The following is a 19,444-nucleotide window of genomic DNA, read 5'->3' on the forward strand; positions in this document are numbered from 1 at the left end:
GAAACAGCGAAGGCCACTGGACACTGATTGGGCAGTATTTCTTTCTACAGGTACACAAGGGTATTCAGTACCTGCACCTTTTAAAAAAGAATACAGGTTACAGACTCCACTAACCCAGAAATAGTACCTCGGGTTAAGAACTTTGCTTCAGGATGAGAACAGAAAGCGCGCGGCGGTGCGGCACAGCAGCAGCGGGAGGCCCCATTAGCTAAAGTGGTGCTTCAGGTTAAGAACAGTTTCAGGTTAAGAACGGACCTCTGGAATGAATTAAGTACTTAACCTGAGGTACCACTGTACATGGATAAATAATATGAGATGGCATTCTTGATGAGGTCAATATCGCCCTGACACTGTGACCAAGCCCACCATAAACTGCTGTGTGGAAGCGCCATGTGGAAGCACTCTACCTTAAATAATGATTTACGTATTATGCACTATTTTTTTCTTTGCCTTTTACACACACAGGTATATGTATATACAGGTATATGTCTACCTACTGTTAAAAGAAAGTCCGCCTGTTCTGAGTTGACTGATGGAACTAACTGCAAGATGCCTTGAGAAAAGCGGGGCGCCGTCCAGTCGTTGCCACTTCACCTTTGGTTCCGGGTACCCATGAACATAGCAAGCCAATGTCACATTTGAGCCAATATCCACAGATTCATCACTGGGCTCTTGTGTGAAAACTGGGGGAGCTGTGAAAGGGGATATACAGGGAAATAAACATCAGAGAATCAGTAACGGTCGTATAGCTTCGGTATTTATTTTGAAATGACAGCTGAGTGACCCAAGCACTCCACTTTGATATCTCGTAACGTGCGACAGCTGGGCCATTCAGTGGGATCCCATGAATGAGACATTACTGGACAGGAAAGACCCTGATTCAAAACCATGCTTGGTCATGGACTTGTTGGGTAGTCCTGACTAGCTCTCGGGTCAAATCCCCCTGTCAGGGAACTGCCATCGGAGCCAAGAGTGGTGGTAAGGCTCCCTAGCGATGGAGGAGAAGAACCCAGCAGGGAGAGAGGGAACACTTCCTCTGAAGAAGGAAATCAGCGTGACACCAGGAAGAAAGGGGAGCAGGGAAGGACTTCGGAGAGATGGCTCCAAGACTCTTCCACAGAGACCAGCGGGGAGAGCCCAGGACCTTCGCTGGCCACGCCCACTCTGCGCAGAAAACTTCCGCACAGGGAGGCTAGGCAGAGACTTGGTGTCAAAGAGCTTTTATGCTGGAAGAAGTTCAGGAAACGCCCACTGACGGATTCTGCCAGTGACTGACACAGCCACGGAGAAAGGGCTGTCCAGCCAGGGAAAGGTTTAGCCAGACAACGTTGCCTATAGCAGTGGCCACTTACGCACGAGCAACCCCAATTCCCTTTACACCCCCTATAGGTTAGCAGGGTCAACAGAGCAGCAGAGAGGACAAGCATTTTAACTAAAGTACCGTATTTTTCACTCTATAGGACACATCGGACCATAGGACACACCGGACCATAGGAGGGGGAGAACAGGGGGGGGGAAATTCTCCCCCTCTCTGCTCAGCGCCCCGAGAAATGGAGCCCCTTCCATTTCTCCTCCTGCTTCGCTGAAGGGGCGCTGTGCAGAGAAGGAAAACTGTGCAGCGCCTCTCCAGCAAAGCGAAGCCTGGAGAGCAAGAGGGATCGGTGTGCACCGACCCCTCTCGCTCTCCAGGCTTCAGGCGGCTATCCACAAGCCTTCGGAGCACAGCGGGAACTCCTGCTGCACTCTGAAGGCTTGCGGATAGCTGCCTGAAGCCCCCAGAGCGCAGCGGGCGTTCGCACTGCGCTCCCGGGGCTTCAGGCTTCAGCCGGCCATCCGCAAGCCTTTGGAGCGTGGCAGGAACTCCTGCTGCAGTCTGAAGGCTTCCAGATAGCTGCCTGAAGCCCCCGGAGTGCAGCGGGAGTTCCCTGCACTCCAGGGCTTCAGCGAAAGCAACGCAAAGCCTCCAGAGCGCGGGGGGAGCTCTCCCTCTGCGCTTCGGAAGTTTGCGTTGCTATCGCTGAAGCCAAGGAGCCTGCATTCATTCCATAGGACGCACACACATTTCCCCTTCATTTTTGGAGGGGGGAAAGTGCGTCCTAGAGAGCGAAAAATACGGTACTTTTTGCATGCTTGAAGTACTGCATGAAATTGCACCTGATGTGATTGCGATGACAGGCGAATGGCAGCTGAATTGCTCCAACCACCTGTCAAATTCGGACCATAAAGCTGGTCCTGATTAGGATCTGTCCTGTGGAGCCAAAAATGTCCCACACTTGTGGTATAAATGATAGTATGTCATATTAATAAACTTAGAAACTAGAAGCCACCACCCACCCAGGATTGGAAAACCCCATTCCACTCGCACACATATCTCATTGGGCCCCAAACAATGTGAATGATACTAATCAACAATATGCATGAGTTTATTTTAGATCATCTTGCACAGTTTGAATGTGTCTGTTCTGAAGCCATTATGCTTACAGCCAACATCCAGGGTTATCTTGCCAGATGCACTTCCTGCAATATTGGTTGCGACACACATATAGTCGCCAGCATCCAAGTCCTGCGTTTCCTGAATCTTCAGGACTCCCCGGTGGAAGTCAATAAGAAGAAAGTCAGAAGCCCTCAACTCTAAATCGCCTAGATCCAGGCAAAAAGGAACAAGAGCAGAAAGTTAAAAACGTAGACTTTTTCAATAAGTCAAAACAGCTTTTTCATTTCTTTTTGAAACAGCAAAATGTCACTGACTCAGTACAAGCATCCAAATGAATATAATGGTGAGAACATAGAACAGAAGAAGGAGTTTTGTGCCACTGAAGTACTATTTGATGCAACTGTAGTTCTCTTAACGTTTACTACAACATTTACAACTTTCGAATTTGGGTCCGCCCCATAAGCAGCTTGGAGTGGCAATTTCATTAGATTCGCTTCCGGCCCTCAATTCATGACACACTTCATTCACAGTAAGATGTCCTATCCATGTTAGCAAGTTTGTGATATCCATTTCAAGCTGTCCTGAAGTGCTACAGTTTTACCTCATGGGGAAAATTAGTTGCACCATCAGATAACAAAACTGGATATAGGAATATCACAAGGTTGGCGAAAGTACAGAAATACCCTAACTCAAGAAGAAGAGGAGGAAGAAGAGGAAGAGGAAGAGGAAGAGGAAGAGGAAGAGGAAGAGGAAGAGGAAGAGGAAGAGGAAGAGGAAGAAGAAGAAGAAGAAGAAGAAGAAGAAGAAGAAGAAGAAGAAGAAGAAGAAGAAGATTTTATTATTCATTATTTATACCCCACCCATCTGTCTGGGTTTCTCCAGCCACTCTGGGCGGCTCCCAACATAATTTTAAAAACATGATAAAACATCAAACATTAAAAACTTCCCTAAACCAGGATGCCTTCAGATGTCTTCTAAAAGTCAGATAGTTGTTTATTTCCTTGACATCTGAAGGGAGGGCATTCCACAGGGCAGGTGTCACTATCGAAATCGCCCTCTGCCTGGTTCCCTGTAACCTCACTTCTCACAGTGAGGGAACCACCAAAAGGCCCTTGGAGCCGGACCTCAGTGTCTGGGCTGGGCGATGGGGGTGGAGACGCTCCTTCAGATATACTTATTTTAAAGAAGCTAGGCCAAACAAGATCAGTTGGGGAGAAGTACCTTTAAACCATTTAACCTGTGGAGGTGGGACTCCTGTACTTTTGCATTCCATTACAGTGGTGTCTCCAAGAGCAATTAGCAGTTCACTTTGGACTACCGTCAGTTTAGGAACTTCTGCAAGGGAACAAGACGAGAGACACTAAAATATGAAACTATTTGTCAACTTCTTTGGCAAACGGGGCAAGGTATATCCTGATTCTTAGCAATACTATTCCAAAACGTAGTTGTTATAATGTCTAGACAATATATCAAACTGAGGGAGGGTGTACTGTCTCAAATATGATACTAAACTATTTCATAATAATTATACACTGGATGAAGTTGCCTTTTTTCTTTTTCTTTTTTGTCCACACATTCCACTTATTTGGCAGTAGAATCTAACCTGAATCCAAAATGTTTGATGGATTCTTATATGTGTGTGTTCACAAAGGAATGAATGGCCAGGAGCAATGGCTCAGTAAACAATATAGGAGGTTGCAGTTCTGACCCATGGTATCTCTAGCTGTTGTTTAAAAGAGTTCTCAGGTAACCAAATTGGGAAAGACCTCAATCTTGAAGAGACATTGGCGCTCAAAATGAACAATAGGAGACCAGTAATCTGACTCCATATGGGCTTATTTTTATGTTCAAATATTCACAAACCTATCTTCAACATTCACACACTTTCACCTTTCTGATTAATTGTGATTAGCAACTATTAAAGAAAGTGTGGGATGTAACCCACTGGGAGCAGTCAAGTACAACATTCCTTGTTTTGCTAGAGTGGACATGCAAGGGAATGTTTGGTCCAGCCAGTCGAAACTTCCTGTTCCTCCTGGCCTGGAGCAACCTTCCTTGCATGTGACTAGTGGGTGGGCGTGACCTTTCCAGACCTGGTAAAAGGCCAAGTCACGCTGCTACACTCTCTCTCTCTCTCTCTCTCTCTCTCTCTCTCTATCTCTCTCTCTTTTGACCTTTCTGTTCGTCCTGCCTGCTTCCTGCATCACCTGGACTGTACAGCTGGCTGCCACAGCAGTGCCCCAGATCATCTCCCAAACAGGGTAAACCTGTTTGTACATGTTTGTAACTTTAAGTCTAAAGTTCAGGCATCACACTGTGTTCTGCCTGATCATACATAAAACTACTTTTTGTTACTTATGAATAAGACTGTGGAGTCTTTCTTCTTTTAGGAGGGATTCAAAAGGGGTCTTATCAGGAATACAGTGGTACCTCAGGTTACATACGCTTCAGGATACAGACTCCACTAACCCAGAAATAATGCTTCAGGTTAATAACTTTACTTCAGGATAAGAACAGAAATCGGGCTCCGGCAGTGGCAGCAGCAGGAGGCCCCATTAGCTAAAGTGGTGCTTCAGATTAAGAACAGTTTCAGGCTGAGAACGGACCTCCGGAACAAATTAAGTACTTAACCCGAGGTACCACTGTATTAGAATATATCTCAATCTGGACATGCTAGATTAATTGCTTATTGTCTTAAGAAACTCACACGAGTTTGCGACCAGCTTTCTGCTGCATAAGAAGGTGAATGTACTCTGCTAAGTGAAGAAGCTTGCCAGCGCAAGTTAGGAAGGATATTAATAAACAATATATCCTCTCCTGCCACCCTCGACATTCCCGCAGAAAGCAGCCAACTACATTTTGTTTCTTGTGATACTTGCCAATGTAAGTGAGGATAGACGTCTCTTTGGCCGTTCCAGCAGCATTACTGGCCAAACAGCCATACAGTCCTGCGTCTTTGTGGATTGCCTTTTTTATAGTTAAGGTGCCTTCAGGATTTAACCGATACCTGCGGGAGGAAAAAAGCATCCATAGAAACTGGAAGTGACTATGACAACTGTGATATTACGAAAGTTAAAACATCGGGGCATCATGGCAAGAGGGGACTTCCACAGATGTTCGATGGGTAAAGAACATGTGTCCCCCACATTCTCATTCTAAATATGATTACTTTTATAATAGGCCACTTCAGAAAATATAAAAACATTCTGGAGGGGAAGCTAAGCGTATTTGCTATTTAGTTAACTACCATCACCATTATTTCACAGCTAACAAAAGAAGACATTGACTCCACAAGGAGCCTCTGAATCTGTCACTTGTATCCTTTTTGCCCAGGCCTCAGAAAACGCCAGAACAGGACCTATTTCAACAGCACTCTATCACCTGGTAGCCTACTGTACACAGACAAAAAAGAAAAACAACACTTCTATTAACATGGGGACAATTTAAACTGCTTACCTGTCTTTGGAAAATCCCCATAAAGGTAAAGGGACCCCTGACCATTAGGTCCAGTCGTGACCGACTCTGGGGTTGCTGCGCTCATCTTGCTTTATTGGCCGAGGGAGCCAGCGTACAGCTTCCGGGTCATGTGGCCAGCATGACTAAGCTGCTTCTGGTGAACCAGAGCAGCGCACGGAAACGCCGTTTACCTTGTCGTTACCTTGCACTTTGACGTGTTTTCAAACTGCTAGGTTGGCAGGAGCAGGGACTGAGCAACGGGAGCTCACCCCGTCACGGGGATTCGAACCGCCAACCTTCTGATCAGCAAGTCGTAGGCTCTGTGGTTTAACCCACAGCACCACCCGCATCCCTCCCGGAAAATCCCCATAGTAGTCTCTATTTGTGCCAGTGGAACACTAGTACGCAAGGAGAGAGAGGTGATCAGTATAACCCACTGGTCGGCAAGGTTTACCTCACCTGGGCTGGTTCACTCCAGCAGAGATCCCTCTGTGGGCTGGATCGCGTGCGTACCTGAGCGCGCACACCCACAATTTCCAGCGTCTGCATTTGAACAGAGGCAATTTTTGGTGTCTGTGCAGACGCAATTTCCGGCACCACAGAAGTGAGTCCCCATGCTGCGCTGCTATAGCGCAGTGCGTTGGGACTCGCTGAGTGGGCGGCTTGATTCGGGGGCGGCTTGTGGGCTGGTTAAACGACCCCCGAGGGCTGCTTGTGGCCCATGGGCCTTAGGTTGCCTACCCCTGGTATAACCCTTCATGTAATTCAGGTAGCACCCTTCCTGTAATTCAGTGCTTTTTGGCAGGCCAGCATTATCTGAAATAGGGGAATTTATTTATTTGTTATATTTGTTAATTGCTCACAGAGTGAACCAATGCCACTTTAAGAATAATTAAGAATGCCCCAAAAAATAAACCTAAAAACACAGCTACAGTATACAGATAAAAGCCAGGACTTACAGATCCCACCTCACTAACTACGTAATTTTATTTGCATGCTATGCCTTTCCACAGTTCAAACCATGCTCTCAAGGTGGCTTGCAACAAGAAAATAACACATAAATGCAACATGACAGAAGTAGTCATGATAAACGAATCGTTAAAAAAGACACAACCCAACTGAACAATAAAAGAAGCCACAATAATACCCTTCAAATTAAAGATGCTGCAAGATGAGAGAGCATTCCGTAAGTGGGGGCTGCCACTGAAAAAGCCCGATCTCATGTTGGCAACCTCTGAAACTCCCAGGGAGGAGGCACACAAATAAGGGCCTCAGAAGATGACTGCGGGATCAAACAAGGGCCTTCGTTCACCAGATTTCACAACGCCACATTTTCAGTCAAGGATGTTTCATGATCACCCCCTACACACACACACACACACACACACACACACTTTGAAGACAAGGATATGGGTAAAAAGATATGCATATACCTGTGGGAGCCCATGAGAAACATATCGTTGTGTGTCCACACGACTGTTGGCTTTGGATACCCAGTTGCAGAACAACCAATGGAGACCTCAGATCCTTCAGTAAATGACTGGTTCTTGGGCGAGACAACAGCCTTGGGTGGTTCTGTTACATAAAATGAAACATAAATATGTCTTTTCAAACGTTATCTTATTACCGGACATCTGTAGACAGGGAGTTTTAACATGACTCCCCCCTCATCAACATTCTGAAGGGGTACAAATCCAGGAATAGCTTTATCATATTAGCAGCTCTGAGTCAGATCAGTATTCAAGCTAACTCAATAAATTCTCCTTATCGGCCAAAGAGCACACAGTGCTGCATGATTTGTAGGTGTTGAGACTGGGTTTTTACACGTATAAACATGTCCTCTAGCATTGCAACATTGGCATTATCTGCTGGACCATCATCTTTAAAACTCGACTACATAAACACAACACAATGGGATTATTGTGATTTGTTTCTTGAGCTATTCCTTGCAACTTGAGATTCAGTTGAGAGTCCCCTCCGCAAGTAGTTGGCACTAATGCCAAAAGAAACAAGTTTTTAGGAAGAATTCTGCTTCCTAAATTACAAATGGCTTTTCCATTGGGAACATACAATAAAGACCTCTGAGTATCAGCTTTCCACCATTTCTTTTCACATTTCAGCAGATTGTTATCTTTCTTTCTAAACAAGGACATTGGTATGGTGATATTGCAAAACCATTGGCGTATAAATGCAAAGGCTTGCTTCTGGTGCTTTAATAGACTAGTTTTATGTGCCTGCTGCAGGAAACATCAGTGTATTATAAAAAGAGCAAAGAACTGATAAGCAAAGTGATGGACTATGCTGAATCAGCAAAGCTAATAGCTAAAATAAGCAAATTTAACAATGTTTAGGAAAGAATGGAAGTCTTTTTTGGACTATTTAAAAAAAATTATAATATGATCGATTTGTGAGCAGGATTTGAACTGTGAGCAGAAAGAATTAGAGATTATATTACTATGGTTATTATATAAAAGAGTTAAGCAAGGGGGTAGAATAAAAAAATCACCATGGAAAATGGGATGGGAAGTCAATAAAACGAAAGAAAAAATTATTACGTATCTGAATTTTATGTGAAATTTGTGAAAATTAACAAAATGTGTTGTTGTTGTTTTTAAAAAAGCTAAAGTAAATGTGATTTGCATGCCGTGTAAAGCACGAAGCAGTTTTAAATTGCTCTACAAATGGTGAGAGGAAAGACATAACTGACAGACTAATCAAGCTGGACTGGAATCAAATCCAGATAGTTTATATATTCCATGTATATGGCAGAACTGTTTTGCCATGTGGAAAGCTGCCGGGGCTATTTTTTAAACATTTCAAATGTTGCCAAAACAGACTGGAGGATGCTTTAAAAGCTTTGTGGGTTTGAAGAAGATCTACTCTTCTGTTGACCTTAGGAAACTGAGATTGGCTCAAATGGGAGGACACACTGTGCCTGAAAAGCACCGCTTCTGTCAATACCCTGTTATTCTATTACGTAGTGAAGGAGGTACCCAGAAATAATGGATTAAGAAACACATTTTGCACATTATAGGGGTTTGTCCCGTGGTAAGTCAACAAAACACGCTGCAAGATGACATCTGGCAGCAATTACCAGCTTTGTTTTCTGTCCCAGCAGTAGCCAGTGACACAACAAGGACAAAGACTTAATGGCGATTTTTTCTCTCATGGCAAGTTTGCTTTCTTCATGAGGGATGGAAAACGCCTCACATTCCACGTACAACATTGCCACCTTTTCCCAAATGCCCAACGTGCCTCTGGGGTAATCTTTCTTTCACCCGAAATATTTTGATTTGGGGGGTTTACACACAAACACAAAGAGAGAGTAAAAATGGCCTCCATTTTGTTCTTGATGATCCTGGAGAGAGGGAGATAGTGGAACCAAAGTTATAGCTGCCCTGTCCTTTCCCCCTTGAAGCAAACTTGCCTTGCAAAAGTTAAAAAAGACGTTTGGGCTTTTAGTACCTCAGAAACAAAAAGCAAACAGGAAAGGTGTGGGGATCTGTTTGCATGAAGTAGCACTCATGTGGTAATTTGAAAGTTCTCAAAGGGTAAATTAACAGTCTCAAATGGCCATTGCTATTGCCTCACACAAAGTGCTTCCCACAAGGATAAGTGCCATGTAGTTCCTGGTTTCAGAAAAGGTAAAGGACCCCTGGACGGTTAAGTCCAGTCAAAGGTGACTATGGGGTTGCGGCGCTCATCTCGCTTTCAGGCTGAGGAAGCCAGAGTTTGTCTACAGACAGCTTTCCAGGAAATGTGGCCAGCAGGACTAAACTGCTTCTGGCGCAACGGGACACCGTGACAGAAACCAGAGCACACGGAAATGCCATTTACCTTCCCGCTGCAGTGGTACCTATTTATCTACTTTCACTGGCGGGCTTTTGAACTGCTAGGTTGGCAGGAACTGGGACAGAGCAATGGGAGCTCACCCTGTCATGCAGATTCGAACCGCCGACCTCCTGATTGACAAGCCCAAGAGGCTTAGTGGTTTAGACCACAGCAGCACCTGCCTCTGATATCATCTGAGCAGGTCTCATTTGGAAGGATTTGCCCAAAGTTGACTAAAAGATAGTTTTTGTTGTTTGTAATTGTGGGGGGCGGGAATCATAGCTTATTAAAGGAACATAAATTGTGGCATTTACTCAATATGCAGGTGCAAATGTTTTCTGCACAAATTCTACCACCTCTGAATAAGTGTTTTCTGGCTCTGGGTGCTTGGGTATTGTCAAGCACACATCATCTGACACAAATATTATCTATATTCTAAACCCACCACCCCAATACATTTGAGATCCTGTTGGGGTATAAAATACACCCCACAAAATGTTAGCGTTATTTTTCCCCCAATTTTGGATGAAGGTTAAGCACACTCTATGTACTACTTGAGAATGGAATGTACCCATTTGGAGCATAAGGTCCACCCTGATAAAAATGAAATTGTTTTGGAGCAGAATTCTGGCACAGACTAATGGTTCTGATATCTTGTGAGGCCTTGAGATATGTGATTAGTAAAAGTTATTTATCATCCATTTTGTTCCCTGAAAACCGATAGTTAAAACTGAAATCCATGATACATTTAGCACTAGGATTGCACATAGTACAAGAATTACAAGAAGATCAACACAGAATTTTCATTTTGATTTGTGTGGTTTTTTAAATTCCACCGCTTGCTTGAAGGAGATCCAAAAGGGCAGAATTAGGCAGATACAATACATTCCCTCCTTATTTATTTCTGCTTTGTTCCTGGAATGGAACCTTGTTGAACCAATTCCTAGGAAAAAAGGGTATTTACATAAACACATACAGTACATTTTCCAACAGGAAAACGTTGTCTGGCACATATTACCTTGGATCATACTTCATCAATATGTACTGGATTTTCTGTAGCTCAATGTTAAGTGTTTTGTTGCAATATTCAAGCTTCATTCGCTAGCAGAATCAAGGCAAACACATTTAGAAAGATTCCAGGCGCAGTACAGCTAAAGCAGAATTTACAGTCAGGAGTTCAAGTGAGGTCTAATTGCATGCTACACTTCTGTTCAGTTTAATAATGCTTCACAACACTAAGGGCTAGAATTCTAACATAGCATTGCACTGTAAGTTCCATTAAAGGTGAAGTCAGCACTGGGATAGAGAGAGGAGGGATGTGGCAGAAAGGTCAGCATGGTGCAAAGGTGACAGCAACACCAAATTGGCTCCACCAGTGTATTTGCACTGCGTCAGCCTCGCCGCTGTGCCCCTCCTGCTCTTTGTCCCGCTATTTAAGATCATTTGTTGTGATTTCCTATCTTACAGGTGTTCTGTACTGAAGTTCTCACCCTGGGCCAGCAGGGGGATACTGTAGATAGTTATGCAAATAAGGGATCGAAAGTGACGTTCAGTGATTGGATAGCTTTAGAAAACTGTTACAGTTACGTTGTACTGGAGCTCTATATAAGCAGGCTGACTGAACCCTTCAGTTCAGTTCTGTTGTGGGCTGTGAATAAACAAGAGCTGTTTGAAGAATCGCCGTGTCGTCTGATATGATCACCCACAACTTAACAACAACTATAATAATAACATTATAATAATTTATTATTTATACCCCACCCATCTGGCTGGGCTTCCCCAGCCACTCTGGGTGGCTTCTAACAAAATATTAAAATCCAGTAATGCATCAAACATTAAAAGCTTCCCTAAACAGGGCTACCTTCAGATGTCTTCTAAAAGTCTGGTAGTTGTTTATTTCTTTGACATCTGGTGGGAGGGCATTCCACAGGGCAGGTGCCACTATCGAGAAGGCCCTCTGCCTGGTTCCCTGTAACTTGCACACTTTTTATGTCATCAGCAGACAAAATGTACCCTTCATGAAGCAATGGGGTTTTATGATTTGGCATATGCAGCACAGAAATCCATTTGGTTACAGATCCCACTAGACCAGTGGTTTTCAACCTGGGGTGCCTTGAATGAAGGTCAGGAGTGCCGCAGGAGAGAGCCAGTGTGGTGTAGTGGTTAAGAGCGGTAGTCTTGTAATCTGGTGAACCGGGTTCGCTTCCCCGCTCCTCCACATGCAGCTGCTGGGTGACCTTGGGCTAGTCACACTTCTCTGAAGTCTCTCAGCCCCACTCACCTCACAGAGTGTTTGTTGTGGGGGAGGAAGGAAAGGAGAATGTTAGCCGCGTTGAGACTTCAGGTAGTGATGAAGCGGGATATCAAATCCAAGCTCCTCCTCCTCTTCCTCCTCTTCTTCTTCTTCTTCTTCTTCTTCTTCTTCTTCCTGGCCTCTGTCGCTCTTTCCTTCCCTCTCTCGTCTCTGCCTCCCAAGAGCCTGCACAGCTGTTTGTTGTAGCAGCCCTGGCTATAGGCTCCCCAGGCGAATGGTGCCTCTGGGGCTGGCCAGGGGGTGCTTGCCAGGCCCCTGTGGGGCAATGTGAGAAGGCACCTCTCTTTGGGGCAGGGGGGGGCAGCTCAGAGACCAGGGTGGAAGCTATGGCTGCCCAGAAGACTCCCAAGGAGAGGGGAGGGAAGAGAGGGCTGAGTGAACACTTCACGAGGGAGGGTGTTTGAAAAAGGCCGAGAGGCTGCCAGCTCTGCAGGCAAGGATGACATAACTGGGCTCCTGAGCCCCGCAGGGGTGCCGCAGAAAGAATTGTGATAGGAATTTTATGCTCTTAGATATATGGTAATGTTCATAAGTGTACCAACCAAGCACGTACATAGATCAGCACAGGAAGACCGACCTGGATCCATTTTCATTCCTAAACTGAGCAAATGTCTTCTCTGCAAGGTCAAAGTGGGAAACCTCCCATTGTCTCTTTCCTCACAAATCCTGTCTTAAGGGCACATTTAAGATATGAATAGGGTGTGAGCCTGTGACCTGGCCCAGGAACTAAGTATTTATCATTACAAAAGACGGGCCAGGCTCCCCAGGAAATCCAATCAAGTAACCTGCCAGACAGGAGATAAACAACGACCGGAGAAAAACAACATTCAAAATTTCTGTTTTAGACCGCCTTTCTGTGATGTAGGTATGATGTATCTGGGGGGTGGTCTTACGTTACACCCCTTCTGTGATGTATGTATGATGTTTCTGGGGGTGGTCTTGATCTACAGGGTGGCAATTTCAAAAGTCTTTATAAGGCCTTGCGCGCTATTTTTCGGGGTTCCTCCTCTTTCCTGCGGGTGAGGGGAGCGCCCTGTTGCAACAGATCAATAAAGATCAGGCTTACTAGCTGCTTTGCTTCTCAATATTCTCTGGTTGGCCTCTGTTATTTTCTCCTACCAATAGGGAACCTAATGTAGGGACTCTATATGGGCTCTTGGATACCCCATAAGGGAAAAGGGCGATTTTTGTTTACAACAGAATGTAGTTGGTCAAGGGAGCCCTGGACTCAAAAAGGTTGAAAACATCTGTACTAGACACTTAGCGTACACAACTGGCCAGAGATGTAGGTGCTTATGAAGCATAATTATGTATGGCCTGAAATAATAGCAGGATGGCTGGTGTCCCTCCATCCCTCTCTCCAAACACCCACCACGAGCTGTTTTAACAGTGCGTACATATTTTGTTTCGGTTTTTTCCTTGCTCTTTTGCATAGGTAAGTAATTGATCCCAGAAGAGAATGTTTACTAGAAGGATTAGAAGTATCCCTTGGTCTCTGCCTCTTCCTCCACAAACCTGCATTTCCTGTGGAAGAGGCAAACTTCAAAAAGGCACTTAATGATCACCATTGAAGCCCGCTGTGAACAATAATTAGCAACCACAGGGCCTCCAGACATCTTTGTAGATCCACTAATTTAGGAGTGGGTTTGTATTTCAGGATAGCAGCTTTTAAATGAGTAAGGACTGCTCTGAGAGCATTTCCTGTTCCTACAAAGGATGAGAACATAAGAGGAAAGGAAAATGCAGGTATTGAACAAAAAGCTGTAAAGTACGCAGTCTTGGCAAAATATTCGCTTCTCCCCTGACGAACTCCCTTTCAGTTAACAAGAAAGGCACTGCTGTCAAGCTCGTCCCTTTTTATAGCCAAATATTATTCTTTTAAAATTCCTTTCAAGCTTCCCACTGAAAAAGGCAGCTGTGTCCTATTTTGATTTCTGAGCCTTTTCATTTTATAAAACTGATAAAAGCAGAAAACTTCTTGGAGCAAGGGCAGAATGCACGCACAGTAAATGGGGGGGGGGGACACAGAACTGAATTACAAAGATTGTCCTACGATCCATCATATTTTTAAAAGCTACTCCCAATGAATCCTACATAATCACATCAAGAGAATGGAAGGCAGTGAATGGGAGCCTCCATTTTACAGAATCCTAGAATTACAGAGTTCGAAAGGACTTACAGGGTCATCTGGTCCAACCCACTGCAATGCAGGAATCACAACTACTTTATATTTTTAAAAGAGAAGGCTGTGAATGTCTATACTTTGAATATCGCCATCAGCGCTTTGGGGAAAAGTAGAAAGATAGAATATACGTAAGATTTTTTAAATCACAAATATAAGTTGGAGGAATGCAGAAAAAACACTATCTGAGCTTATTAAATCACACAAAAAGCCGCAGTGCCGCGGAGGCAGAAAAGAGGACATCAAAAGAAAGTGGGGAAATAATAATAATTATTATTATTAATTTGATTTATATACCACTCTTTATCAAAATATCTCAGGGCATTAGAAACACATTGCAAAACATCAGTAATAAAAACATAATAATAAAAATACAAATACTGACAGACAGTCAAGTAATAAAATAGTTAATAACAGCGTTCTTCTCTACACTTTCACAGGCCACAGATTATTTAATAGCCATAAGGTAATGGTAAAGGGACCCCTGACCATTAGGTCCAGTCATGGCCGACTCTGGGGTTGCGGTGCTCATCTCGCTTTACTGGTCGAGGGAGCCAGTGTACAGCTTCCGGGTCATGTGGCCAGCATGACTAAGCTTCTGACGAACCAGAGCAGCGCACGGAAACGCCGTTTACCTTCCCGCCGGAGCGGTACCTATTTATCTACTTGCACTTTGACATGCTTTCAAACTGCTAGGTTGGCAGGAGCAGGGACTGAGCAACGGGAGCTCACCCCATCACAGGGATTTGAACCGCCGACCTTCTGATCGGCAAGTCCAAGAGGCTCAGTGGTTTAGACCACAGCGCCACCCGTGTCCTAATTAACAACCATGGGCCTGGGTAAAGAGGAATGTTTTTGCCTGGAGTCTAAAGGCATGCCATGATGGCACCAGGTGAGCCTCTCTGGGGAGAGCATTCCACAATCAGGAAAAGAAATGGCATGTTGTCTTTTTTTATTTAAAAAATGGGGGGGGGGAGAACATTTTCCTGTTACCTTGCACTGTGAGGAATACAGAAGCCACAGTGGAGCCACCTTCGTTGGAAGCCAAGCAACTGTACTCGCCGGCATCCGAGAGTTTGACCGCCTTGACTTCCAGTGAGAGGTTGCTCATCATTCGGACCCTGGAGGGCTCAAGCAACTTGAGGTCTCTGTTGTTTCTGTGCCAAGTGAGATTGTAGCGCACTGTGCTCACGGTTAAGCATGTCAACACGGCTCGATTTCCAGGAGTGACGGTGACATTATTAGGAACCTGTACGATGGGTGGAGGTTCTGCAGAGTAAAACAAGAACAAATAGGGGGGGGATTTCACAAGTTCAACACACCAGGAAAGAGAAGGCAAAGCAGTGATTAGCGTACTTTTCCGTGTATAAGATTAGGCTTTTTTTTTTAACTTTAAAATAATGTTAAAAGGGTGGAGTCTTATACACGGGGGCAATCTCCCCCCATTTTCTTAATTTTGAGTCTCCCAAAATAGGGGGAGTCTTATATGTGGGGGCGTGTTATACACAGAAAAATACGGTGATTATTTGTTCAGGGGGAAACAGGGTTATGTTTCATCCCAACATGTTCATGTGGCTGGGGAAACCCAGCCAGATGGGTGGGTAATAAATTATTATTATTATTGTTGTTGTTGTTGTTGTTGTTGTTGTTGTTGTTGTTGTTGTTGTTATTATTGGTGCAGTTCTTAAGGATGGATTACAAAGGAGAGTAAGCATGCCATGGAACAGGGATCCACGCAAATGGATCCAGCGAGAGTATAATTGTCTGAGAACAGATCTTCATTTTGTTGGTAATCCACATGGAATAAAAACCAAGCCCTTGTGCAGAAAAGGATTTTTGCAAGTGTTTCTCTTATTTGTTATTCCCTTGAAAGGGAAAACATGTTTCTTGCCATGCATCTTTACAAATGTCAGAATATGAGCTCCACATCCCCACATCCTGGATTTAATGATGGATGAAGGTTTCATCTCTTAGATTTTTAGTCCTATTCCTCTACTGATGTTGGGGGAAGACAACAACTAATTCTTCTCATTCCCAGCCCTCAAATTAGGAATGTTAGAAAAACTCTTAACATGCTGCGCAAATAAAACAGCATTTCCCTTACAAAATATGTGCTTTATCAATGGGCATACATTATTTGGAGACCAGAGCCAGCATTCTTGACACAGTTTTATACTTCCTTAGAGCACGATTTGGAAATCATTTTCAACTACCCTTTACATTTTTATGAATAGCACAGAACAACAGCTGGGTCACTTCCAGGGAAATCTTCCTCACATTCAGAGCAAGCTGCCATAGGTAGTAAAAGTACATGAGTTAACAAGCCATAGGACATTTTCAGCTTTAATATTGCAAGGGTTGGGGAATAAATGCTTCAAATGTTTGTTCTTTCTGCCATGGAGGAATGTTGACCAGATTTCAGCCATTTCATATAATTAAGGGCAAGAATAATTTCAGATCCACTGTGTCAGAGAGTCCAATAAAATATAAAATGTTAGTTGGGAAGAAAGATTATCCTGGGAGAGTGGCAAGTGTATATATCTAGCTCTTGGTTTCTAGTTTTAGTTATGAAAACAACAAAAAAATCTGTAAAACTTTATTATTTCACATTGATTCTTTCTTATGAGTTGCCTTTAGAAAGATTTACAGTTCCTAAAACTAAACAGACCCTGTAAGGACACAGGAATGTTCATGCCAGCACTGATTTACAAGTCCACATTTATCTTTGCATAACAGAGTTCCTTTGACTCTGAATTCTTCCGAGACATTTATAGACATTTCGACCATATGTTAAAACTCCCGTTGAACAATATTGAGCTGACCTTGCCTCTTTGACTATTATATTTGGAGTCAATGTGGTTTTTTTTTTAACTCTTAAACTTATTTTCTTTGTCGGTTGAGAAATCGTATATCATATAATGAAAGCCTCAATCCTATGGTTGCTTTCAGAACACCTCCTTATTTATTTGTTGTTGTTGTTTAGTTGTTTAGTCGTGTCCAACTCTTCGTGACCCCATGGACCAGAGCACGCCAGGCACTCCTGTCTTCCACTGCCTCCCGCAGTTTGGTCAAACTCATGCTGGTAGCTTCAAGAACACTGTCCAACCATCTTGTCCTCTGTCGTCCCCTTCTCCTTGTGCCCTCCATCTTTCCCAGCATCAGTGTCTTCTCCAGGGAGTCTTCTCTTCTCATGAGGTGGCCAAAGTATTGGAGCCTCAGCTTCAGGATCTGTCGTTCCAGTGAGCACTCAGGGCTGATTTCCTTAAGAATGGATAGGTTTGATCTTCTTGCAGTCCATGGGACTCTCAAGAGTCTCCTCCAGCACCATAATTCAAAAGCATCAATTCTTCGGCGATCAGCCTTCTTTATGGTCCAGCTCTCACTTCCATACATCACTACTGGGAGAACCATAGCTTTAACTATACGGACCTTTGTTGGCAAGGTGATGTCTCTGCTTTTTAAGATGCTGTCTAGACAGCATCCTTATTTATAGTGATGTTCATTTAATGTATATGGAATTATATGCAAGGGTAAAAAAAATAGCCTTCATCAATGTATGGTTCACTGAAGTGGTTAAACTTCTGAATGTTGACTGAGTGGATATTCCTGGAAACAAATACTGTACCTTCCAGCAAACAGGCAGGTTCTGGTTCTCAAACAGGGAAGTTACCATACCAAAGAAGTCCAGCAGGAGAACCAGATTTTAGTGAGCCAAGAAATGGTTTCTCAACCTATTTCCTGTCAATGAGTATAATGCATGTGGCAGGACAGGCACTCATTGATGTTACTCCTTACATGAAGATTTCAACTTCATCCCAGACAAGGATCCCGGTTAAGAAACAGCTGCTCTGGAGGAATTATCACATGTGATCTGAAACAGCCATCTAAACCTTAGGTCCTCAACAACCGGTGTTCAGAAGCATCACGCCTCTGAACATATGGAGGGAGGTTCAGCTAACAGAGCTAATAGCTATTGCATTTGCAAGTTCCTGTGGGGGGGGGGTTGAAGTTTTCATAACGATCAATTTATGTTGTGATCTGCAGAGATGCCCACCACCTAGGAGAGGTGATTGCTCAAGCAAAGGGAGGCAATAAATAAATGTCAGCACCTTGGAGAGAGATTAAGGTGTGGGTTTCAGGACCACGGATAGTGCTCCTGCAGCAGAGAGGCTAAATGTAAATACAGTGGTACCTCGGATTAAGAACTTAATTCATTCTGGAGGTCCGTTCTTAACCTGAAACTGTTCTTAACCTGAAGCACCACTTTAGCTAATGGGGCCTCCTGCTGCCACCACGCCACCGCTGCACAATTTCTGTTCTCATCCTGAAGCAAACCCGAGGTACTATTTCTGGGTTAGCGGAGTCTGTAATCTGAAGCGTCTGTAACCCGAGGTACAACTGTACAGTGGTACCTCGGTTTAAGAACAGCTCCCTTTATGAATAATTCGGTTTATGAACTCCGCAAAACCAGAAGTAGTGTCCCAGTTTGCGAACTTTACCTCGGTCTAATGAATGGAAGCTGAACAGTGGAAGGGCACCGGCGGCGGGAAGCCTCATTAGGGAAAGCGCACCTTTGTTTAAGAACGGTTTCAGTTTAAGAACGGACTTCCAGAACGAATTAAGTTCATAAACCAAGGTACCACTGTATATAAGCAGGATCCTGAAGGAACTGGCTGAGTTTTATATCAGGGGGTGGGAATTAATTAGCTGGAGATCTCCCCCCACAGTTCTGCCTCCTGGCCTGATCCAGCAGGGATTTCCTTGTGTTCTTATAATTCGCCTAATTCTATTTTTCAAAGGCTGTCTAAGACAGTGGCCATGGCTGCATCCCGCAGTATTGAATTTCGTTAAGTTAATTACGCAGTCGTCCAAGCAGTCCTTTATCTTTTGTTGGGTTGCATATTCGCTACACAACCTGGAATTTATTAAAATGTCATCAGGTTTGTTTTGCAGAATCAAATCTCCACAAATCGGGAGCGAAATGGATCCCTCTGGAAATGAGATAGTAAACGTCACTAACCTGACACGTCCAGAAATGTCTGTGCACGGCCAGTTCCTGCACTGCTGCTGGCAATACATTCATAGTAACCCTCATCTGGCAGAGACACCTTAGCGATCTCCCAGTTCACATTAGCAGAGTCTCTGTAATAAATAATAATAATAATAAACAACACTGGGATTCACCTAATGAGCCCTGTCAGTGGAAGCGCAGTGTAGGGTCTTCCAC

General features: G+C 44.0%; 1 protein-coding gene across 4 annotated transcripts in view; it reads right to left on the minus strand.

Moving 5' to 3' along the window:
- HMCN1 (hemicentin 1) overlaps window positions 1-19,444 on the minus strand; it is a 301,360-nt gene that overhangs the window by 189,730 nt on the left and 92,186 nt on the right. For all 4 annotated transcript variants that reach the window (XR_014169289.1, XM_081914788.1, XM_081914789.1 and 1 more), the window contains 7 exons: window positions 19,238-19,359; window positions 15,211-15,486; window positions 7,324-7,465; window positions 5,314-5,441; window positions 3,656-3,769; window positions 2,482-2,640; window positions 498-692 (listed from right to left, as the gene is read on the minus strand). Coding sequence is in view for 3 of the 4 variants with exons in the window: in XM_081914788.1 (XP_081770914.1) it covers window positions 498-692; window positions 2,482-2,640; window positions 3,656-3,769; window positions 5,314-5,441; window positions 7,324-7,465; window positions 15,211-15,486; window positions 19,238-19,359 (1,136 nt within the window). In the remaining variant the exon portion in view is untranslated. The remainder of the gene's footprint in view (window positions 1-497; window positions 693-2,481; window positions 2,641-3,655; window positions 3,770-5,313; window positions 5,442-7,323; window positions 7,466-15,210; window positions 15,487-19,237; window positions 19,360-19,444) is intronic.

Source organism: Podarcis melisellensis (assembly GCF_964234715.1).
Source record: "Podarcis melisellensis genome assembly, chromosome: 6".
Classification (NCBI taxonomy): domain Eukaryota; kingdom Metazoa; phylum Chordata; class Lepidosauria; order Squamata; family Lacertidae; genus Podarcis; species Podarcis melisellensis.